General features: G+C 32.7%; 1 protein-coding gene and 2 long non-coding RNA genes across 5 annotated transcripts in view; 1 reads left to right on the top strand and 2 right to left on the bottom strand.

The window, feature by feature from the left end:
* LOC105342642 (uncharacterized) overlaps positions 1-26283 on the bottom strand; it is a 52070-nt gene that overhangs the window by 5443 nt on the left and 20344 nt on the right. Inside the window, exons 1-3 of one of the 3 annotated variants that reach the window (XM_066065544.1) lie at positions 2755-3173; positions 1861-1960; positions 1294-1467 (exon numbers count right to left, since the gene is read on the bottom strand). In XM_066065544.1, coding sequence (XP_065921616.1) covers positions 1294-1467; positions 1861-1960; positions 2755-3069 — 589 coding nt within the window. In that variant the 5' untranslated portion in view covers positions 3070-3173. Of the gene's footprint in view, positions 1-1293; positions 1468-1860; positions 1961-2754; positions 3174-26283 lie in introns of those variants that run through there. The other 2 variants (XM_066089232.1, XM_066065192.1) reach the window with 2 other exon arrangements.
* On the bottom strand, positions 10636-25780 carry LOC105333615 (uncharacterized). Its single transcript, XR_010712208.1, has 4 exons — positions 25683-25780; positions 13458-13577; positions 11220-11275; positions 10636-10787 (listed from the first exon to the last, which is right to left on the bottom strand). It is a non-coding gene; the product is annotated as an uncharacterized lncRNA (long non-coding RNA).
* LOC136273966 (uncharacterized) lies at positions 10655-12141 on the top strand. Its single transcript, XR_010712209.1, has 4 exons — positions 10655-10781; positions 11061-11132; positions 11245-11298; positions 11551-12141. It is a non-coding gene; the product is annotated as an uncharacterized lncRNA (long non-coding RNA).

Genomic DNA, 26283 nt, shown 5'->3' on the forward strand with positions numbered 1-26283 from the left:
TAGTAAAATGTACAGATTTCATAATTTTTTGTTATGGAAAAAAATAAAATAATTATCAATCATTTACAGAAGACATTTGTATTTTAAATGACGCATAAGCAAAGTTCAGACAGAGGCTAATCATCTTCCGTTTTTAATAGAAAATATTAGGTACTTTCGATTATTTGAATTTAAGAAAAAACGACGACAATGGGAGACTCAATGTTAAAATGAACTACTGTGTGCTTGGTGATTTTTTCTTTGTTCATAAAGTTTTCAAGTTAAATGCAGACCGGAGAAGGTTTGATAATGATTTTAATGCAGAACTAAACATCTTGGGAAAACAAAGAAAAGAAATTGTAAAAAAGTACAGAAAATAAAAATGTTGAAATATATGATTAATATGAAGATATTGATTTTTTCAAAGGTTTACGTCTATCATTATTAACAAAAAAATGCTACACACGCTTTAGTGGGTTATGTTGTTTGCACAGTTGTACGTGTTTTATTTCATGTTCATTGGAACAATTGTCAATCATTTTATTTATTTGCTAAATATAACAATTTACAAACATTGTGTTTAATAACACTTTCACTGCGTTATTCTTAACTGTTGGCATTGCTGGTGCACTGAATGTGGCTCAGTACTCGTGGTATCGAAAAATATTAATAAACCAGTTTTATTTTACTTGCTGCATTATTGGAAATCTTGGTTTCATTTTACATGCATTTAATACACCATCTGTTTTTCAAAACTAAAGCATGAATAATTTACCTGCTCACACATCATATTAGCATGAATAATTTACCTGCTCACATATCATATTAGCATATATGGGCGCACTTGATTTTACTAAAAGGTGTACACCGTGTACACTTTTGTAAATCAAGTGAAAAGGTGTAGCGTTTAGGTGTACACCGGGTTACACTTTTCTACACCGAGTCAGGGGCATGTGTTGTTGGGTGTATACTGAAACCAATATGGCGGACGAATGTTATGATGGAAACTTGGAAAATGATTTTAAGTAATGTAACGAATTTGACGTTGCATATAAGTTGTCGTTTGTATGAAAGCCATTAAATTTGAAATGTGTATTTATTTTATTGCATTTATATTACAAAAAAACTATTAATTGTTACACAACAGCAGCTTCTTTGTTAAAACTGCACTCTTTTCCGTCATTTTCATTCTTAACTTCCCTACAACATGTACACTACACCATTAAAGTGGATTTGATATACAATACAACATTTTTACACCGGTGTATACCGGTGTACACCAAGTGAAGCTTAATCAAGTGCGCCCATATTCACCTGTACAGACAATGTCGTATTTCCACTCCCCGTTTGACTGACAGATCAGCCATCCTGAACCAGACTGGGAGTATCCGTCAGCACACGAGGCGTGTATCCTCCTGTGTATACCAATGGCGTCCTCACGTCGTGTTGTATTCAGATCTATTCCATTTTGATCGGGTATTCCACAATCTTACAAATAAAGGCACATACACTAAATTTAATACCTAGGATAAGAGGCTAAATTTTACCTTTACAAAAAGGTACGACAATGTTTTCAATTTCTCTAGTCAATTATGGTATTTTCTTCAACTGACAGTTAGATTAATAATTATTTACATGTAAATCTAATAATTTAAATTCCTGGAAGTATTATAGTATATTGTTTTAAATTAAAACATAATACTTGTCGACAAACTGGCTTTTCTATATTTCGTTTCGATGAGTTATTTTGTTAAAAAAAGAGCTCTCTTTGATACTTTGGTTTTTGTCAATATGCATAAGGAAAACCAATAATGTACATGTACCACATGTATATTATTAATGGTATCTATTTGCATTAAAGCAATGTACCGGATGATTTACCTGACAGAACACATTCAAAGAATTTATCCTCGGAATATCTCTTGTGTTTACATGTCTGGTTGATTTTACAGGTTGAGTTCGAACAAGCTCCAGCCAGCTCCTAAATGTTAAAGGTGAATCTTTATTATTAAATAAACCCCTTAAAATCACAGTAAAATTTTAATGATCAAACGTGCAATTTATTAAATATGAAATATGATAGTTATGGATGGACTAACTGAACGTATATAATAATGTTCACATGTCCTGATAGTTTGACTTGGTATATTTGTTAGTACGTTGACGTCATAGAGCGACGCGTTTGTTTTAACAACGCCTGCGGCTATTATTACGCGCAACACAGCAAAATTTAAATATATTCTAATTAAATCAGTGGTTTAGAAAATGGGTTATTTAATACACTTTATTGCTAAAACAGAGCAGTCGAAGCCAAATACGATAAAATCACAATGTTTGCGCCAAATTGGGCACTTTTTTTATCGGCGATAACTCGGGAACTAGCCTAACACTCGCCGTATTTTTCACTTCTATTCCATTTGATAAAACAGAAATATAAACAGTTATCCTCGACTTTGTAATCATTAAAAAGGTAACTCGTCAATTAATATTCTAACTTAACGTTACCCTGCAGTACCGATCAGAACCAGTCTATTTAAAAATTAAAAAGTTCATTCCTGATTTTTAAATTAAATCTCTATCCTCACTATATTTATTTTATCAAGAAAAAATACATATCACAATAATTGTCTTAAAAATCAAATTACATTAAAATGATTCCACAGTATTGTCGCAGACAATATAAATAGTAAATAGCCATTTAAAATTGTGCTGTATATATATTTTGTTTTGGGATAGAGTATAGATATTAGTTAATATAGATTCTAACACATTTACCTTAGGCCAATGCTCATTTTCACTGTACACCCATCCAGCACTCTCCATGTACCTAGTCTCTGCTGTCGTCTTATTTTCGTAATTGATTTCACAGAAATTAGCCCCTTTGAAATAGTTGACAGATTTACACCGTGGTGTAACCAGACATTCTATCACACAGTCCAGGAAACTGAGTTCTGGGAAGGATTGAATCAGTTTCCTGTCCAGTCTGTGTCCTCGCTGAAGTCTAGAGAAGCCCGGTTGTAAGTTGCCAAAACACGGCACAAGGACGCCAATTAAAAACCAATGACATCGGATGATTTGGAAAAGCAACATTGTACTGTAGAAATATACAGTATATTTCTACCTTGAACAGTGCGAATGCGCACTTCAGAGAAATAAATTCTAATACCGTTTGAGTTTGTATTTTATATAGAGTTTGTATTTTAAAGTTTTGATTTATTGAATAATGTCAATCAATAAGCACTTAAATGTTAAAATGAATAATTAATCGGTAATCAAGAAATTTAGAAAAGATGGAATTTCGTCGCGTTTATCAATTTTAATCAATTTACCTTTGCTAAGGTTAAACATTAAATCTTGAGGAACAATTAATTGCCTCATATAATATTCTGCAGTTCATATGACATTTTATTCTCTCTCTCTCTCTCTCTCTCTCTCTCTCTCTCTCTCTCTCTCATTGTAACGGTGTGATATATTATAAGGTACGAAATACTGTGTAAAGTATTTATTTTCATTTTTCTTTAAATATACGAAATATCGGCATAATTCTGTGTTATGGTTATTTTCAGTACTTTCTTTAACCAAAAGTATATTACATGCCCTTCATTTACTTAAGGCAAAAATACATTGTAAAACCGAGGTACAATATATTTTCTTTATTTGAAAGTAATTTTTTTTTTAAAAAAAAATGTATTTGCTTTTTGTGCAATTTAGCTTTCTATCAGTCAGGCATGTGTAACTGGTGTTTCTTTAAATGTAAAGACCGAAAGCTAGAATATTTATATCATAATTGATCATACTTAATGCACTTTTAATCCACAGGTCAAAAATTAAAGATAATTTTTCACGTCTTTTATCAATCTCACATGTACTCATTGTTACATAAATCAAATATTTTAAACCTTGAATATTACATAAATCGTATTTTTATTATTTTTTAAAGATTTTAATATTTATTTACAGGCATTATATTGTTCTATAGAAAAAAAAATCACGAAAACCTTTTTTTTTTTTACCTTGAACAACTTGAATTGTGCACTCAAGAACAATAATGTGAACCGTATTTGCTTGTCTTTTTTACTGGATCTTGTAATTCACATTTTGAATTGATTTCCAAATGGGTAATCAATATCCATTGATTATTACAATGAATATTTGATAAGTAAATTATGTTATCAAAAAAATGGGAGAGATACATTTTCAATAATTTTAATCAATACACATTTGCTTGTGTAAAAGAAAGCCTCTTGAAGGACAATTAATAACCTATAATCGAATACTCTGAAAATATTTTCTCATTACATATTTATTTGTATTTCTATATAAAGAAAATAACTTCATTATATATAGAACTTAGTGACGCAACATCATATTTGTTATAAGAAGTTCAACAAGTAAGCTACATGTTAAGGTATTAAACATCAGCTCCCTGATTTCTAGTGACTTGTGTGCGGCACTTGCTATATCACAGCTCAGGAAACTGGACACTAGGGAAAAAAATATATATATATTTCATTACGTACATGTATCACACTTGACCTCTTTAAAGTTGAGTAAAACCTGATATTTGAATTTCATGAAAGCATTACATGTAAATTCGAAAACGCAGTTGAAATTTTTAAACAAATACTCTTTGAGGTCCTCAGTTATTTATAGTTTTGTATTGTACAAACGTATCGTAACAGCGCACTTGGAAGCAAAGCATAGACAGATCGTACAAAGCCTTATTATAATTTATCAAAATGACAAATGAAGGAGGACTTGTGTGCAACAAATTAACCATTATATTTACCTTTTATTATCTTTTTAGAAATTACTTAGATAATTATGTCCCCATGTTATTTACATCTTCTGCAATTGTTAGAGATTAAACGTCAATTTAATATCGTGCGCTGTTGTAGTTGACGTAAGGCATATTGCTATTTAATATAAGCTTGGTTTATTTATTGGAAAAGTATAAAGCACATATGTTAATTATTCATTACAACTTGTTTTTTCGACTCTCATCTGCAGCTGAAAACATACTCGTTGCTTCACAACGACTTTAGCTCTACTTTTGTCAAAATTATCGTGATCAATTTATCTTATCGTAAATTTCCACGAAATATTAAATATTAAATGTGTTCTATCGATGTTTCGTTTTATATTAGAATTAAAAAGCTATAAATGTTTTACCAATTCGGTACTTACACAAACAATATCAATTTCCGACAAATTACTCAATCCAAACCTTATCAGGTTAAAATACGATGCGTCCTCTCATATCTGATCTGATAGCAGTAAGGAATACAGAGTCACTTGTATTGTAAAATTAGGAGGCAGTTTTGTTTAAGGGGGTTTTTCTTTTACTTTTCCCCCCAAAAGCTTACAGTTGTTTGTGATATACTGAATAAAGCTAGGAGGGAACTGATGAGCAATGTTGACTGCTGAATGAAAACAAATTAGATACGTTACTTTTGGAACATAGTAAACGTCTCACATTTATTATGCATAAACACTCAAATAGAAAATTTTCACTGACAATTGGTAATGAATAGTTTTGAAAAGAAAATGAAATGTACGATTGAACATCTTGAAATGGTTCCGATAACAATACCTTTCGATAATTATAATATTTCAATTACTGAACTTTCATTACTGAAATATCAATCAATGCAAATTTAGAACGATCGAAGTTACATCAAAGAAAAAATAAACAATCTGGTCCAATTAAAGTAAAAAAAAAACCAAACACTTATGTCTTGCAATTAATGGCGCACTTAGCATTGCGCCAGATTTTGACTTAAGAACCTTATTTCCTGACATTTTCTGTAGATTTACTTATTTTCATAAAATTATTCGGTCAGGTCATACTAGTATTGTCGCTTTACTAGGCTAAGCCAATCATTTAAAAACGTACGACCTCGTAATCCATAGTGTAAAACTGTAGTAGGATGTTACCAACATAGTAGAACATATAAACTATCTATATTTTAGTTTGGTGTAGCTGTAAACAAAATAAAATAAATTGGATATTGGCTAAAAACTTTCTAAAAAGCAAATAATATCAAAACTTTATCTTTAATATCTTAACAGAAAAGGAATAATTAGAAAAATCGATATCAAATATTTAAAGAAGTTTTGTGTTATAATTTGTCAATGATAAACATGTAAGCTAGCACCAACGTTGTCTTCAACACGAAGATATATCAATCCTTTGGATTTCTAAACATGTATTGCCCATATTCTCCATGATATTGTGGAATCATCTAAATTCATTGGGACCTTTTTTTTGTTGATCACTTAAATATTACAGAGTCGGGGGGACGTAATTTTGTGTATTAACTTTAACCAGCATTAGGAAATATGACTTTGAAAACCTAATCTATTAATTCATGGGAGATGTTAATTCGTGGATGTGAGGTACCCATGAATTCTACGAAAATTAAGACACCATGAAATCTAATGATTCCACAGTATTTGTTTAGTCTCAATACGTACTATGTTTGACATTATATCATCCCTATATTTACACATTGTTTGTCACCGGCCCCAGTCATAGGCGTTCCCAATAAAAATAATTGAGCCCTTTTTTGTCCCTATATTATATTTACGTGGTTGAATGAAACTTGTATACATCGATTTAGGTGGAAGCGTTTTTATATTACAACGATCGAACATAAAACACTCTATAGACAAGAATCGAACTTAGGAGACAAAGCTATAGTAATGACAACTCACTCCGATGCTCATGTTGAAGTATCAGCAGGTATAACCTACTTTTTCTTATAAAAGAAGAATAGTTGTTTCTATAGAAGTCATCATCAATGTACATATTTGTAACCTATCTCTTTGACTTGAATAAACTTTGCACTCTTATCTATAAACAATTTCCCCAAATTTGATTGAATTGGTCCAGTGGTTCTGGAGAAAAAGTTGAATATGTGTAAAAAGTTAGCCAACAACAACAGAAATTTTTGATAAGAATAGCTCACCAGAGCCTTTGGGTAAACTGAGCTTTAAAACATTCACTTGGATATAAACTTGAACGGTACATGATCAATATTCTTAGAAGCCCTTTGGGCATCACAGGATTTGATCCCATGACCTACCAAGTTCATATCCCATTGAACACTACTTTTTAGCTCACCTGAGCTGAAAGCTCAAGTGAGCTATTCTGATCACATTTTGTCCGTCGTCCGTCCGTCTGTCCGTCTGTAAACTTTTTACATTTTGAACTTCTTCTCTAAAACTGCTTATCCAATTTCAACCAAATTTGGCACAAAACATCCTTATGGGAGGGCGAATATAAATTGCAAAAATAAAAGTCCGATCTGTATTCAAAGCGGAGAAAACCTTGAAACTGTAGAAAAAGGGGGTTGCATTTTAAAAATCTTCTTCTCAAGAACTACCAAGGCAAATTCAACGTAGTTTAGCATAAATTATCCTTATGGGAAGGAAAATATAAATTGCAAAAATTAAGGGGTAATTTTGTTTCAAATCTAAGTTATTACGAAAATAATAATAAATAAAAGGCGTGTTTCAATCAGTTTAATAGCTTCGGGCTCGGCATCCGGTAAAATTGGTAGGCAAGACTTGGCCTGGGCAAAACAAAAGATTGGCAGTTATTAATCTGCCAATCTCATTAAAATTTCTGGATATTTGATGGACTAGTATATTTGTATTCGCTGTAGATATTGCTGCAAAATAATGCGTATTTGGAATTGACGATTGCCGATCTGCCCCGGCATTTATTTTGCCACGGCCCGAGTTTGCATACCCATTTTACCAAGACTCGTATTCCATACTTCTAAAACGAGGTTCTTTGTTTAAAGCAGCCATGACATTATACGAAAAAGGGTCGATCTGACTATGATGAATTTGCTTGTTGTGCAACAGTTCGCGTATGAAGGGAAATTTTGAAACATGAAAAATATATTGGTGCCGATTTTGTGAAGTAAATTGAGGCTAAATATTTCAATGCGGTGACAGTTTTCACACATGACGTTGATGCTAGCTTGTTCTGATTTTCGTTTCGTTTTCATTATTTATGCTTTGTAACCTGGAAACTGTCGTCTGTATTTCGTGATTTTTACGTATCAAATCAAACAGAGACTTCGGTAAATCAAACAGTTACGTTAACTGTTTACCTGCGCAAATTAAGCAAAATCTGATGTAGGAGTACTGAAATACAATTCATTCTATCGGTAATTCGGCATTATCTTTTGCGTAATGGTAGATTTATGCAATAGGTTTTGTTGAGATGCTCGGCATTTTCTCTAGTTTATTCAGTTTAAATAGAGTTTGATATCGCTTACGGAAATATGTAGGTATATACATGTATATATATGATTCATTTCGAAAAAATAAATTGTGTTCTTTATTTGTTATACATGTAGTGCATGTTTTTTGTGTTTAGTTGTTTAAAATTTCTATTTACTAACCATATTTGAGTGTTAAGCTTCGAATTATAAGCAAGATACAGAGATTTGCTCACAATACTATGTTTGTACACAGATCTTAAAAGCTAAAGATTAAATCAAAGTACTGATAGTACTGAAAAGCGCTAACCCAGCTTCTGTATGTATATAACAGATATATGTATATAGCATTTCAGCTTCTGTATACGCACTATATTTCCTCATCACTGCATGACAGTCCCTGCAATGATGTATGTAAGCCCCGTACATTAATTTCACAATAGCCCGTAAATATTAGATTCACAATAGCCAGTGCAGTTATGTGCATAAACCCCTGAAACTGGTTCCCTAACCAGTTTAAATGATGTATACTTTTGCTTATAGGGGGCGGTTATTCGATGCACCGGAAGTTGAAGTCTAACGACAATAAAGCGCTGAGCTATGCTTAGCGCTTTAAAAAGTAAAAAAATTGTCAATATTAATTACGAAAATTTTCTAAATCTGTTCTTCCAGAAACCAACTTATTGAATTGTAAACTTAACCTTTTTAGCTCACCTGAGGATGGGGACACAATGGGGGGTCGAAGTTTAACAAATGAATATATAGAGTAAATCTTTAGAAATCCTCTTCTCAGAAACTAATCGGCAAGGAAAGCTGAAACATGTATGGAAGCATCCTCAGGTAGTGTAGATTCAAAGATGTGAAAATCATGACCCCTGGGGGTAGGGTGGAGCCACAATGGAGGGTCGAAGTTTAACATATGAATATAAAAAGTAAATCTTTAAAAATCTTCTTCTCAGAAACTAATTGGCCAGGAAAGCTGACACTTGTGTGGATGCATCCTTAGGTAGTGAAGATTCAAATTTGTGAAAATCATGACCCCCGGGGGTAGGGTGGGGCCACAATGGGGGATCGACGTTTTACATAGGAATATATACAGTAAATTTTTAAAAATCTTCTTCTCAGAAACTAATCAGCCAGGAAAGCTGACACTTGTGTGGATGCATCCTCAGGTAGTGTAAATTCAAAGTTGTGAAAATCATGACCCCCGGGGGTAGCGTGGGGCCATTATGGGGGATCGAAGTTTAACATAGGAATATATACAGTAAATCTTTAAAAATCTTCTTCTCAGAAACTAATTCGCCGGCAAAGCTGGAACTTGTGTGGAAGCATCCTCAGGTAGTGTAGATTCAAAGTTGTGAAAATCATGACCCCTGGGGGTAGTTTGGGGCCACAATGGGGGATCGAAATTTAACATATGATTATATACAGTAAATGTTTAAAAATCTTCTTCTCAGAAACTAATTAGCCAGGAAAGCTGAAACTTGTGTGAAAGCATCCTCAGGTAGTGTAGATTCAAAGTTGTGAAAATCATGACCCCTGGGGGTAGGTTGGATCCACAATGGGGGATCGAAGTTTAACATATGATTATATACAGTAAATGTTTAAAAATCTTCTTCTCAGAAACTAATTAGCCAGGAAAGCTAAAACTTGTGTGGAAGCATCCTCAGGTAGTGTAGATTTAAAGTGGTGAAAAGCATGACCCCTGGGGGAAGGTTGGGGCCACAATGGGAGGTCGATGTTTTACATAGGAATAAACAGAGTTATTCTTTAAAAATCTTTTTCTCAGAAACTAATCAGCCAGGAAAGCTGAAACTTGTGTGAAAGCATCCTCAGGTAGTGTAGATTCAAAGTTGTGAAAATAATGATCCCCAGGGGTAGGGTGGGGCCACAATGGGGGGGGGGGTCAAAGTTTAACAAAGGAATATATAGGGTAAATCTTTAAAAATCTTCTCAGAAACTAATCAGCCAGATAATTCTTTATAATTGTTAAGACTTTGGCCCCAGGACAATTCTTTGGCCTCACGAGAAGGTTCTGAGTTTGATGTACGTTTATATCCCATATATAAACTATTGTTAGGGATCTTTTTTAGAACTGCAATACTCAACATATGATATGACTATAAAATCATCCTGTTAGAAAAGAGACTAATGATTATAAACATAAGAATATCCAGGGGAAAATGGATTTTATTTATACAGGATTTACATGAATTATTGTACATTGTCCAGATAGTTTGTATTATGACTCCATTGAGCTGATTTTATCATACCTATTGTTCCTCAGGTGAGCGATGTGGCCCATGGGCCTCTTGTTATTTCTTCATTCAACTAAAAGTGACTTCTTGTATATTCTAAAATATTTCTTGCATGCAAAAAAAGTTAATTTATAGTACTGGTAAAGATTTTACTGTATGTTCTACAATGAGTACATGCCTTCATTTTCTTTGGTAGGTGTCACTTTGTGTAAGGACAAAGTAAGCCACATTGGGGACAGTAATGACACGAGTGGGAATGAGTCTGCTGGTGCATCTTCCATTAATCTTCAAACCACACAAGCAGCTGGTATATCTAAAAAAAAATACTTTAAAGTTTTATGAAATGTACATCATTTAAAACATAATGATTCTAATATGAAATGAAAAAAAAATATTACATATTATGCTATAAATCCAGCATACAAGAAATAATTATACAACTCTTTTAATATCACAGAGTAGCCCTTTGGGTTTTTCATCACCCTTCCTCTACATAGCAAATTCCGAAATGAAGTTGAAAACTTTTATTCTGATTAAAAACCATTCTTTTAAATATTTTAATTACCGGCAAACATTTTAATTTTAGCTGTCAAATTTGGAAGCAAACAAATCAAAAGATTTACAAGGTGCAAAAGGAAATTGTTTGATACTGGAACAGGTGAGAACAAGTAACAATTAAGTTTTAACTGCACAATGTCTTTAAAAGCAGACAAATAAAGCAGCAAACTTTGCTATGAAATCTTACCAATACAAGTACATTAATTTTGCAGAAGACAGGTCAGCCTCAAATAAACATTCCCCCTGCAAGAAACAAAAAAAATCAGGTAAGATATGTACTTTGCATGTTAAGTTTGAATATTACAACGTCTGAATTCATATAGTTTTCTTTATAATAACCTGATACAAATTAATAAAGAGTGCACATCATAAAGTGTAATTTGTGTAAAAGTTTGGATCCATGCTTATTCAAATTTATCACCATATTAAAATGTTTGGCACTATTTACTTTTATATATATACACATGATAGTTGCATGTAAAAATTAAATTCCTTTTTATATTTATATGATTCTTAAGATGCTGAATCCATGTCAAGCAGAATTGAGAAACTTCTCCCTGGTGATTCAACTGCTCAAGAATATTTCAAGTACAGAAGACTGCTTAAGGAAAATCCTCGGGATAAGATTTTAGTAAAATCCTACGAGGTTGCTCTTGCAAAGCTGCAGACATCCGTCAGCAAAATTCATAACAATCTCAGGAAAACCAACAGCAATAAAGATTTGTTAAAAGTTGCGGAAGATCTATTAAATCATTGGGGGATATATATTTTTTAATCTGCAGTTATCAAATGGAAAAATTAGTACATGTTACAGACATTAAAAGGATAATTGAGGAAATTTTTGTCAATTTATAACATTTCTTTTTAAATGCTAACAAAATTTCAATGTTCAGCTCAAATTTAAATCTGAGATGATGCAATATCAGTAAGACACATGACATTTACAGCAATTCTTTTTGTAATTTTACATTTTTTTCTTTAAATTTTAAAGTTCTCTTTCAAACAATTTTTTTTCTATCTGTTAGTTCATTTTGAATACAAATGAACAGTTCCTAACATTAGTCACATTCATTTTAAGTTTAAACTCTGTATAATGTAAACAAAATCATGGTCTGAGCTTGTGTCCATGTCCTCTAAGTGCAACTTTTATACTTGTATTATTGTAATAAATTAATCTATTATTTATTAATGAATAAAATTTCAATATTTATGTTTTCATTTATGTTTTTAATTTTTCAAGCAAGAAAACCATATACAATGAACAAGATTTTAAGTACATGTATACCGAAATATGTTCTAATGTTATACTTAATACATATATGTTCATCTTTTTATTTAAATTCCTATTATTCAAATTCCACAAATAACAATCATATAAATTGTTGGAATATGTAGATAGTATTATGTAAATACCAAAACAATTCCACCACTAGATATTTTTAAAAAGTAGTTTAAACCCCCATCCCCCACTTTGTGAAAAAGTATTTTTCTAACAGTTCTTCCACGGCATGACGTCATAATAAGACACGTAGAACATGATGTACCTCATTTATTTGTATCTCGTTAGCGTTTGACTTGCGCAAGGATTTCGGAAGTGCTTGGTTTTCGGATACTGTTTTGTACTACCTTAATATGGCACTCTTACTACTAAGCTAAGCACTGAATTTTTTTCCCTCAATTTTATTTCCCACAAAAAGAAACCAATTGTAAAAGTTTTCACTATTATGCTGTTTAAAAAAAAATAATCAAGTGGGATAAAACAAACATATCAGGATGTTTTACATGGCAATCTGGGATCCAGATGGCTGTTTTCTCAATGATCATTTTGGCCATGTTAAGTGTTTCGTTTCTTTCTAAACTATCACCAAAGACTAATATCAACCATTATATAAATAGTACCTGTTTGGGAGGGTAACTGTTGAAATTGACACCCCGAGAAAACCGAAGCGAAACAGAGGTTGACAATGGTTTTCGAGTGATGTCGATTTCAACAGTTACCTTCCCAAACAGGCACTATTTATTTTATTATACTAAATGTCTTATTTTCAAAGAAAATTTTACTGCTTTTATACAGAAATGAAGTGAATTCTACGGCGAACCGTACGTGCATAATTTTTGCGCATGTAACAATTCGTTGTGTTACCCGTTGCCAAGTGTGTTGCTAACGCTGAGGGTAATAGAACGGATTACCAACTGCATCTAAACCAATCAGATTTAAGTATTTAACATGAAAGTATAATAAAACAAATTGTCTATCGTATAAAAAAAAATACCAATTTAATGTTTTGACGTTTCGTCATAAGGTAATTTACTTTATTCATTGTTGACTTATTTTATCTGCGCTATTGATGAAAAGACATATCAGTTAATATGAAATGTTAAATATTTAATGTTATATTATTCTAACTACAGGTGACTTACTTACCAAGAACCAAGACTAATGTGCTCACTACAGCAAATCATCCTGAGGCTATCTTTTTTATTCCTCTTAAAAATTTTGATTGAAACAGATTCCATGCTCTGAGTCTCCGTTAGAAACCATTATCTGGTAACAGATAGAATGCCCAGCTTTTAGATTGTGACATTATCAAGGCATAGAAAAAAACTTTTATTAAATTAATGAAGATTTACATGTATTTGGACATTAACCCTTCCATCACTCCTATACTCTGTCCCAAGATATACTCGATTCACATTTTGCTTAATAACTCGATAATTATAATAAATACGTAGGGTTCAAACTCCGTTTGAAGTTTATTTAAAAGTAAGAAAAAATTTCAAGAACTCTCCTTTGAAATGCCTCCTCTAGCTTATCAGGTAAAATTGCAATACAAGGCTAAACATAGGTAATCACAGATTACAAAGCTCACCGAGACGAGACATCACCCTTATGAGACTTCACCTTTATGAGACCACCTTAATCATATTAAATGAAAATCATACTTTATGACCTTGGATATTCATGGATTCTGTTTTGACACAATATCGTATATCATCTGTTAAAAAATTGTATGATAATCATATGTTCATATGTTAATCAATACAATAAAATAAAATTAAATATTGCATCCTATCATATTTACAATATATATCATATAATACAATAAAATACCATAATAAACAATGATGAGATATGATATTGTAATGTATGATATGACATTGTATTGTGTTACAGTACCCGCAACGTTATTTTTTACAATCCTATCCTATCGTATCGTGTATCAATCCTATCGTATCGTGCGTGTATACTGTTCTATCGTGCGTTAATTCTATCCTATCGTGCGTGTATACTGTTCTATCGTGCGTTAATCCTATCCTATAGTGCGTTATTCCTATCAGGTTTTTCGTCTAATTTCAACAATTCTTCCGTTTATCCTATCGTGTTAATCGTTTCGTGACTTCTCATAAGCAAGTAAATTTATTACTAAGTTGCAACTCGTTCGGTGCGCCGAATATTTATCGAACAAGAATTGTAAAATCCTATCCAACATTCCGTCAGGATACTAATTTTTTTTAGTTCAAAATTAACCAATATCATATGTAAATCATATCTGTTAACATTGAAAATGAAAAACGACGTTCTTAGGAACAAGGTAACATATTTACCTGTATATCGAATATATTAAATCGTACGCAGAGTGTATACCTGCGTAAACCTGCGTAAACATTAACTTTTATGCAATATAATTTTGTTGCATCATATTTTACAGAAACAAAACTATTTATGATATAATTTATATTTAATTAAAACCCGAGTTGTATTTTGAACCCGTTATTTTCCGTGTGATATTTAAATTCAGGCTAAAATGTTCTCGGCAATCAGCTAGGGTGTGTGGTAATAAAACAATGTTTACAAATCGTACGCGGAAAGTGTATCTGCGTAAATATTTATTTATAACTTGTCTGTTATAAATCTTTTTTAATGTATCATTTTCTGATACAGAAAGAAATGTACTTCTGATAGATTTTATATTTACTTTATAAAGAGTTGGATTTATGTAATTAAACCCGAGTGATTTAATATCGGGCTGAAATATTCGCGGCGATCGGCTTGGGTGTTCGGTAATGAAAACAATTTTAACAATGCAGAAAATTTATTGATCATTAAAGCTCATAATTTTAATTGAAAAAAAATTAACTGGTCATTTTTATACATTCTATAAATGATGCAGCGATGATTAACAACTCGGCAATTGCTACTTAAAAGAAATTCCACGTAAATCTTTATTTGTACGTGTTCTCTCTCAAATTCTGCCATTATCAGTTTGTTCGTAAATAATATCGTTTAAAGCGATCATACGTTTATCATGAACATCGTTTATCCTTTCCTATCGTGTATTAATCCTATCATATCGTGCGTGAATACTGTTCTATCGTGCGTTAATCCTATCCTTTCGTGCGTGTATACTGTTCTATCGTGCGTTAATGCTATCCTATCGTGCGTGAATCCTATCCTATCGTTTATCTTGTAAAAAATAACGTTGCGGGTACTGTATACGTTATTGTATTTGATCAAATAATACAATATCATAATATATAAAACAATATGGTATTACATTACAATATCATATTACGTAATACATTATAACATTGAAACATATGATATTATATTGTATAATATAGTATGAAATGGTATGATACTGTATAATTTTTGATACATAATATGATATTGTATAATATGATACAATATTATTTGATACAACATTGCATTATATCAAATGATACAATATTATGTGATAAAGTAAAATATTATATAATACAATATTATATTATACATATTGTATCATATAATACAATAATATATTTTACAATATCATACAATACAATTTCATGTGATGTGATAATATATCATATTATAAACCAATATTATATTATACCAAATCGTATGATACGATATTATATAATATAACAGTATCATATTATACAATTTCATGTGATATAATTCTTTTTTACAGAAACTAATATCATATTATACAAATTCGTATGATATAATATTATAGAATATACAATATAGTATCTTAGGATACAATATTACATTTTGCAATATCTTATGTAATAGTATCATGTGATTAAATAATAAATTAATAATACAATATAATATTATACAATATTGTATCATAATATACAATACTATACATAACGATATTATGATACAATATCATAACATAATATCAAAAAAATGTATACAATATCATATCGTATCATATAACTTTTTATAATATTACATATGATATTATATTGTATCATATTAAACAATATTGTTTCATACCATACAATACTATATCATAGGAATCATGTTATATCATTTATCAACAAACACATCTATCTATCGAGCAGGTTTAAGTGAGGTAGGAGATTTCTTTAGCATCCTTGATAATGGAGATCAGGCTCTGCATCTGAAGCAACCTCTGCGTTTCATTTATAATATAGTTAAATCAACTATGCAAGCTATCATCTATAAAACATGTGACCTGTTCCAAAATAACTAAACCTCATCCAGCATCCGAAACCTATGGCTCAGATTCAGCATTCAAGCCTGTCAGGTGCATCAGTATACATAAGACGCATCTCCATGCAAGTTTGGTGAAGTTCAGACCAGTAATAACTAAGATATCATCATCAGAGGGCACTAGCAATTAAAACCTTAACCTCCTCCAGCATCCGCAACCTATGGCTCAGATTCAACATCCATGTCTTTCAGGTGCATCTGTATCATAAGACACACCATCCATTCAAGTTTGGTGAAGTTAGGACCTGTAATAAATAAGATATATTTTTTTGCATCCTTGATAATGGAGATCAAGCTCTGCATCTGAAGCTTCCTCTATGATTCATTCATACTACAGTTTAATCAACTATGCAAGTTTGAAAAAGTACTATTTTCTATTAAACATGTGACTTGTTCCAAAAAAACTTAACCATATCCAGCATCTGAAACCTATGGCTCAGACTCAGCATTCAAACATGTCAGGTGCATCAGTATCATAAGACGCATTATTCACGGAAGTCTGGTGAAGTTAGAACAAGTAATAACTAAGATATAATCATCAGAGGCCACCTGTTTCAAACACTTTAACCAGCTCTAAAAACCTTAACCTCCTTCAGCATCCGAAACCTATGGCTCAGATTCAGCATTCAAGCCTTTCTGGTGCATCAGTATCATAAGACGCACATCCATGGAAGTCTGGTGAAGTTAGGACAAGTAGTAACTAAGATATAATCATCAGAGGGCACCTGTTTCAAACACTTAAACCAGCTCCAAAAACCTTAACCTCCTCCAGCATCCGAAACCTATGGCTCAGATTCAGCATTCAAGCCTTTCTGGTGCATCAGTATCATAAGACGCACATCCATGGAAGTCTGGTGAAGTTAGGACAAGTAGTAACTAAGATATAATCATCAAAGGGCACCTGTTTCAAACACTTTAACCAGCTCCAAAAACCTTAACCTCCTCCAGCATCCGAAACCTATAGCTCAGATTCAGCACTCAAGCCTGTCTGGTGCATCAGTATCATAAGACACACCATCCATGCAAGTTTGGTGAAGTACGGACCTGCAGTAACGTAGATATTGCTATCAAAGGGCACCTGCAACAAAAACTTTAACCAGCTCCAAAAACCTTAACCTCCTCCAGCATCCGAAACCTATAGCTCAGATTCAGCACTCAAGCCTGTCTGGTGCATCAGTATCATAAGACACACCATCCAAGCAAGTTTAGTTAAGTACAGGCCTGCAGTAACTTAGATATTGCTATCAAAGGGCACCTGCAACAAAAACTTTAACCAGCTCTAAAAACCTTAACCTCCTCCAGTATCCGAAACCTATAGCTAAGATTCAGCACTCAAGCCTGTCTGGTGCATCAGTATCATAAGACACACCATCCATGCAAGTTTGGTGAAGTACGGACCTGCAGTAACTTAGATATTGCTATCAAAGGGCACCTTCAACAAAAACTTTAACCTGGTCCAACAACCTTAACCTCCTCCAGCATCTGAAATTTAGGACTCAGATTCAGCATCCAAGTCTTTCAAGTCCATAAGTAGGTCCAGGTGCATCATCCATGCAAGTTTCGTGAAGATAGGACAAGTAATAGCTTAGATACAGGACCTGCAACAAAAACTTTAACCAGGTCCGGACGCCGACGCCGACACCGACGCCGACGCCGAGGGTATAGCATAAGCTCCCCCTGACTTCGTCTCTGTGAGCTAAAAATGTGAAGTCTACAGGGAACCGGGGATTTTGTATTACAACAGATCAGACTGATAATGTTGAAAAATTGTGTATTCTGAATAACTTTCAAATAGAGAAAAGATGTCAACATTTCCCTGACCATTATAAATCTTTGGTAGAATTTTTTTTTCGTTCCAGTGAAAATTGATATACTGTGTGTTATTTTGGATAATTTTCCTTTCATCTATTTCAACTGCACCTTTTTAACAGGTATGTGCATTTGTATAAAAAATGGTCCAAGTGTGCTGCATAAATATCTTGAGACATACTATGATGTACGCTTTGAATTTGTTTACAAGAACAAAATCACACAGGGTTTTTTTTTTTCAACAGCAAATGGAAAATTCTGAAATCTTTGTTTGTCCATATAAAATGTTGAGATTTAACCGAATAACCACAAATGATAAAATGTACTTTTACAATTGTGTAAGTTACGCAACAGAACTCTGCGTTATTCCGAATTTCCCACAAAAAAGCTTCAGATCTCCAGCGTTTATATTGTATGAAACAATAGAATAACAAAACTAGAGCAAAGCTCGTTGCAAAGCAACGAGTGGGTCTTCCGTTAATGTCGGAAGTAAAGCTGGAAGTTCCTGTAAGAAGCAGAGCTCTTGAACCAATAACAAGAGAAACTAAAATAAAAAGATGAAAAAATTGAATTATTCCTGGTACGACTTAACAAAATCCGAATGATTTTAAGTACGACTTAACAAAAAATTCCCGATTTCAAGAACGACATAACAAAAAAAATTCGGATGTGTTCAAGTACGACTTAACAATTATTTTTGGTACGAGTTAACTTTACTTTGAACATTACACTATTTTTTAAACCAAGGACGCGGAATGAAAATTTCCGGAAAAATCAATTTTTAAACCCCGATATCTCTTTAATGCATTGTCCGATTTTAAAACGGATTTCAGTGTTAGATTCAGCTTAATAAGCTTTATAAAACACATATTCATTTTTGATTTGATCAGAAAATTCATTTTTTCGAAAAATTTGTTTCACTTCCGGTTTCGACCGGAAGTGACGGATTTTTATTTCCAGCCTTATTGCACATGTAAATTGCAAAATTCATAACCACAGATAATTTCAAGACTCTATCTTAAAGTGTTTTTGAGAAATGTCGCGGACAAAATGACTTTTTTTAAAGTTTAAAAATGACGTAACGTCAAAACGGAAGTGACGTTGTTATGGAAACTGTAACATCTTTAAGGCATTATAATTGCACATAATCCCTGAAAGTTTCTTTTAAGTAAGTTAAAAACTTTTTGAGTTATGAAGCCGAAAAAGAGTCAGAAAAAAAAGAAAAAGAAAAAAAATAATAATAACTAGAGCAAAGCTCGTTGCAAAGCAACGAGTAGGTCTTCCTTTAATGTCGGAAGTAAAGCTGGAAGTCTTGTAAGATGCAGAGCTCTTAAACCAATTACAAGAGTAACTAAAATAAAAAAAATGAAAAAAATCGAATATTCCTGGAACGACTTAACAAAATACGAATGATTTAAGTACGACTTAACAAAAACCTTTCCGATTTCATGAACGACTGAACATAAAAAAAATCCGAATGTGTTCAGGTACGACTTAGCAATTATTTTTGGTACGAGTTAATTTCACTTTGAACATTACGCTATTTTTAAAACCAAGGACGCGGAATAAAAATTTCCGGAAAAATCAATTTTTAAACCCCGATATCTCTGTAATGCATCGTCCGATTTTAAAACGGCTTTCAGTGTTAGATTCAGCTTAATAAGCTCTACAAAACACATATTCATTTTTGATTTGATCAGAAAATTCATTTTTTCGAAAAATTTGTTTCACTTCCGGTTTCGACCGGAAGTGACAGATTTTCATTTCGAGCCTTATTACAGAGGTAAATCGATTAAATCATTACCATTGAAAATTTCAAGCCTCTATCTTAAAGCGTTTTTGAGTAAAGTCCGGGACAAAATTACTTTTTAAAATTTTTAAAAATGACGTCACGTCAAAACGGAAGTGACGTTCTCTTCAAAACTTTAACATTTTTGAGGGACGCCAACTTGCAACAATCTCTGAAAATTTCATCAAAATCGGTTAAAAACCTTTTGAGTTATGAAGCAAAAAAGGAGTCAGAAGAAAAGAAAAAGAATAATAATAATAACTAGAGCAAAGCTCGTTGCAAAGCAACGAGTGGGTCTTCCGTTAATGTTGGAAGTAAAGCTGGAAGTTCCTGTAAGAAGCAGAGCTCTTAAACCAATAACAAGAGTAACTAAAATAAAAAGATGAAAAAAATCGAATATTCCTGGTACGACTTAACAAAATACGAATGATTTTAAGTACGACTTAACAAAAACCTTTCCGATTTCAAGAACGACTTAACAAAAAAAAATCCGAATGTGTTCGAGTACGACTTAACAATTATTTTTGGTACGAGTTAATTTTACGTTGAACATTACGCTATTTTTTAAACCAAGGACGCGGAATCAAAATTTCCGGAAAAATCAATTTTTAAACCCCGATATCTCTGTAATGCATCGTCCGAATTTAAAACGGCTTTCAGTGTTAGATTCAGCTTAATAAGTTCTACAAAACACATATTCATTTTTGATTTGATCAAAAAATTCATTTTTTCCAAAAATTTGTTTCACTTCCGGTTTCGACCGGAAGTAACAGATTTTCATTTCGAGCCTTATTACAGAGGTAAATCGACCAAATCATAAGCATTGAAAATTTCAAGCCTCTATCTTAAAGCGTTTTTGAGTAACGCCGCGGACAAAATGACTTTTTGAAAATTTTAAAAATGACGTAACGTTAAAACCGAGGTGACGTTTTCAAAGAAACTTCATAAACTTCGAGGTATTATAATTTCACATAATCTCTGAAAGTTTCATCAAAATCGGTTGTAAACTTTTTGAGTTATAAGGCCGAAAAGGAGTCAGAAAAAAAAATAAAAAGAATAATAATAACTAGAGCAAAGCTCGTTGCAAAGCAACGAGTGGGTCTTCCGTTAATGTTGGAAGTAAAGCTGTAAGTTCCTGTAAGAAGCAGAGCTCTTATACCAATAGTAAGAAAAACTAAAATAAAAAGATGAAAAAAATCGAATTAGTCCTGGTACGACTTAACAATATACGAATTATTTTAAGTACGACTTAACAAAAACCTTTCTGATTGCAAGAACGACTTAACAAAAAAAATCCGATTATGTTTAAGTACGAATTAACAATTTCCGAATTATTTTAGGTACGAGTTAATTTATCTTTGAACACAACACTATTGCCTTAACCAAGAACGTGGATTCAAAATTTCCGGAAAGCTAAATTTTTAAATCCCAATATCTCTGTAATGCATCGTCCAATTTTAAAACGGATATCAGTTTAAATTAAGCTTATAAAAGCCCCTTTGTTGCTTTATGATTTACACAGGGCGAAAAACCATCTTTAAGCAAGTCCTTAAAGGTAGCTTAAAGGTGACTTAAAGGAGCTTAAAGGCTATACAACCTTTAAGCCGCCTTTAAGTCACCTTTAAGCAAGTGCTTATAGGTCCTTAATGTCCAAACTTCTTTAAGCTACCTTTAAGCCACCTTTAAGCCACCTTTAAGCATCTTTAAGTGGCATTTACGCTCTCTTTACGCTGCCTTTACACTGTCTTTAAGTGGCCTTTAAGTCAATATTGATCAAGCTGAACAATAAAAACATATATTAAATGCAAAAGCTCTTTTATAGAGATGGGTGGGGGTCATCCGAGTGATAATATAATTTCCACGGAAGGAGGGGGGGTGTTCCAGGCGGTTTTAATCGTCGCTCCATTAAACACAGATCGCTATCATCAGCACCGCTCTGATGGACACAGATTGCCGTTATAAAATTCTTTATAATTTTTGGGGGGTTTCAAAATTATTGTAGGTATGAGCGCAGTCTCTGTATCTTAATATGTGCGTAAAACTGATTAAAGTATGTTTGTTTCCTATTATAAATTAATCGGTGAAAAAAATCTCTCTCTCTCTCTCTCTCTCTCTCTCTCTTTCTCTCTCTCTCTCTCTCTCTCAGTTCATCCGGTTATTAAACAAAATAAAGATAATGAACCAAAAATGCATGATTTAATTTGTTAATTGGTTTAAGGTTTGTATTTTTTTTTCAATTTTCATTATTTCTAACTCTAGATCTGCTAGATACATGTTAAAGATGAAAAGACTCTCAACTGCCTTTGTTATATCGGGCAGGATATTACTGCTTTGTTTGTCTAGACATAGTTTTGTTCGTTTGTGTATATCTAATTAGAGTCTATTGTTTGTCCAACTTAAGAAAACCCCTGGAACTAACACAGAATATACAAGATATACACAGCAGTTGTGTCGTGTGCCCAGGTGCATGTTTGTGTATATCTAATTAAAGTCTATTGTTTGTCCAACTTTAGAAAACCCCTGGAACTAACACAGAATATACAAGATATACACAACAGGTGTGTCGTGTGCCCAGGTGCACGTCATGGTTTCTAAAGGCGTTGAATCTTAGTATGTACGAGTATACGATAAGTCTAGTGAATAAAAGTTAATTTACATTTGTAATTCATTTTCAAAGTATTATTTCCTAGCTCTTGGTTTCAAAGATGTTACGTCTACAAATTAACGATACATGTATGTAAGAGTAAAATCTTGAGGCTAATTAATTAATGTACCGGTGATCATAAATAGGGGTTGATTATTTAAATATATGTATAAGGGTAAATATGTCAAATATACCCGGCCTGGCACATCATACAATTGTATGTACAAGTCATTTGCAATTGCCACATGCAGTAAATACGTCACCGGTAATTGGTAATTTTGTTTGTTATAGAATTGATAGTTTAAAAATCATGTACATGTACATACAATTACATGTAAATATTTAAACATATTGGAACGGCGCCGCGATCATGAAAACCGGGAAATTGCGGGAAATTGAACAAATACCCTAATAGTATCAATGCATTTAATAAAAGAAATGATTTCATTTTCTTTCTTACATTTTTATTTAATTTAATTTATAAATTAGATATAATTGATTGTTACAAACTGAATGGTTTGTCAAAATCTTTTCAAGTAAACACATTCAATACAGTGATTCAATATCCACTGATATATAGGATATAAAAACGCTCATATATATGTAAGTTGCCGTGGCGCAGAGGATGTGTGGTGATGCTAGTAAGCTAAGGGTCCCGGGTTCAATCCTCGCCGTGGCCGGTTTTTTTTTTGTGTTTTTTTTTCCTTTTTTTTTTCTAGAACAAAAACCGTTTTAATACCTTTTCTTTCATAAAGTTAATACATTTTGTTGGAAATTAAGCACAATATTGAATTAATTTTTTTTTAATGGCTTAAAGGTGGCTTAAAGGTAGCTTAAAGGTGGCTTAAAGGTGGCTTAAAGAAGTTTGGACATTAAGGACCTATAAGTTGTCCTTAAAGGTGGCTTAAAGGTGGCTTAAAGATGGTCTTTAAGCTGCCTTTAAGCCATCTTTACGCTTTCTTTAAGCCACCTTTAAGCAATACTTATAGCTTAAAGGTAGCTTAAAGGTGGCTTAAAGATCGTCTTTAAGCTACCTTTAAACACCTTTAAGCTATCTTTAAGGAGGACTTAAAGATGGTCATTCATCCTGTGTTATATCAAATTATTGATCAGAAAAGAGTTATTATAAAAAGACTTAGTAGCCCTTCAGGCCCTTAATTTGAAGGGTCAGCCCCTTTTTCTTGATATAAAAAAAAGGTCTTGCTAATATAAACATATTTTGTTCTAGAAGTGTTCATGAATTGTCAACCGTTCTCGAGATATCTAAACAACTGTATTTTAGGGGCCGACCCTTTAACCCCTTACCGGGGCCACTAACAACAAAATATTTGGTATCATATTGTAAAAAACATTATTTCTAACCACTTTTGTACTACATTGCTTTTCAAAATATTTCTCCTTTTTCAGATATTAATGCTCAAAATATTGAATTATAGCCCCTTGAAACCCCTAATTACATAATTTATGACTTAGGTATGGTACTGTATAGATGAACAGATGTACAAACAACATTTTTGCTTCTATATTTAATAACAAATTATTGTTCAGTAAAGAGTTATTGTAAGAAGACATTAGAGCCCTCTTGGCCCCTAATTTGAGGGGCCAGCCCCTTTTTCTTGATATCAAATTAAAGGTCTTGCAAATACAAACATATTTTGTTCTACAAGTGTTCAAGAAATGTTAACCATTCTTGAGATATATGTACAAATGTGTTTTAGGGGCCGACCCTTTAACTCCTAAATGGGGTCATAAACAAAAACATTTAAGGTAGCATACTGTTCAAAACATTATTTTGAGCAACTTTTGTTCTACATTGCTTTTAAAAATATTTCTCCTTTTTCAGATATTAATGATCAAATTTTTGAATTTCTGGCCCCTTGAAACCCCTAATTAAGTAACATATGACTTAAGTATGGTGTTGTATAGATAAACAGCCCAACAATGAACATTTTTGCTTCTATAATTAATAACAAATTATAATTCAGTAAAGAGTTATTGTAAGAAGACTTTACAGCCCTCTTGGCCCCTAATTTGAGGGGCCAGCCCCTTTTTCTTGATATTAAACGAAAGCCCGTGTAATTTGAAACAACTTTTGCATTACATGTTTTAACAAAATATTCATACATCAAAAGATATCACAGAAAATGTGCAAAAATTTCGTGAAAAAATTTGGTGCTAATTTTCAGGTTCAGGCGAGCTTTGAGGCCTTGAGCAATTTTCATCATTGGAAGCATGGAGGTACATCTACATACATTCATCTACAATCCCTGAAAATTTCAATCTTCTATCTTGATTAGTTTCGGAGGAGATGCGTGGACAAAATGACCCTTAAAAATTTACAAAATCGTCAATATCTGAAACCGGAAGTGACGTCATCCTTTAAAAATTTTATAATATGTAGCGCCGATCATGCTTTATCTGTCCTGAAAATTTTGTGCGAATCGGTTGGATAGTTTTTGAGAAATAGCGCTCCAAAAAAGTCAGAAAAAGAAAAAAAAGAATAATAAAGAAAAAGAAACCGTAGAATAACAAGAGGGTCTTCCGTTGGAAACGGAAGACCCTAATAATAGAAAGAAACCGAAGAATAACAAGAGGGTCTTCCGTTGAAAACGGAAGACCCTAATAAAAAGAAACAATAGAATAACAAGAGGGTCTTCCGTTAGAAACGGAAGACCCTAATAAAACATACGTTTCCGTGTTAAAACAAAAACTAGCATATAGCGACACTTTTTTTAATCGTGGCAAACACTGATGCATGCACAAGCCATTTTGAGTCAAAACCACGTGTGTTGTAAAGTAAAACTCTCCTATTGTTTAATTCACTTTAGCATTGTAAAAATGACATGGCACGCAGTATTGTTCGTCTTATACCAAAGAAAAATGAGTACCCTTTATATACCTTATTGCTCGTTTTGTCTTTGTCCCGATACCATTTGTATTTTAAACAAAAATACGTTTCTCCGTCGTCAGCTGTTTACATCTCCTTCGCCATGGCTGATCAAGCGTCGGAGTGATTCGGAGCGATAAGCATACGACAACATTTTTTCCGTAAATTTAAGCGTTCTGTTTTAATTGCGTTGTCAGGATTAACTCTTTGATAGCTAACGTAATTTGCAATTTAATAAACTACAGAGTTATACGTTTTCCTTCATATTTGTAACTTTAATCTTTGATAAAATCCATTTTATATCAGTCTTTGGGAGTCGATATATTTATGTTGAAAGTACTAGCAAATCTTCGAAAATAGGTCATTGAAGCGTTGATGGGAGGGGCTGTGTCTAGCAGCAGGTCTGAACCTTCCGGTCAGAAAAAAAATCGGATGGACAACCTTGGAACTACAGTGCCACCGACTGAAAACTGAAAACCTATTGCGAACGTAAACGTGCGCTAGTATTATAATGATTCTGTGAACACAATTAGTACCATTAAATTCGCTATGCAATTTTCTACTGATATCCTCTCTTTTAAAGCACCATTACAAGTCCCGTAAAGAGAAGTGG

This window comes from Magallana gigas, chromosome 1 (genome assembly GCF_963853765.1).
Source record: "Magallana gigas chromosome 1, xbMagGiga1.1, whole genome shotgun sequence".
NCBI classification, from domain to species: domain Eukaryota; kingdom Metazoa; phylum Mollusca; class Bivalvia; order Ostreida; family Ostreidae; genus Magallana; species Magallana gigas.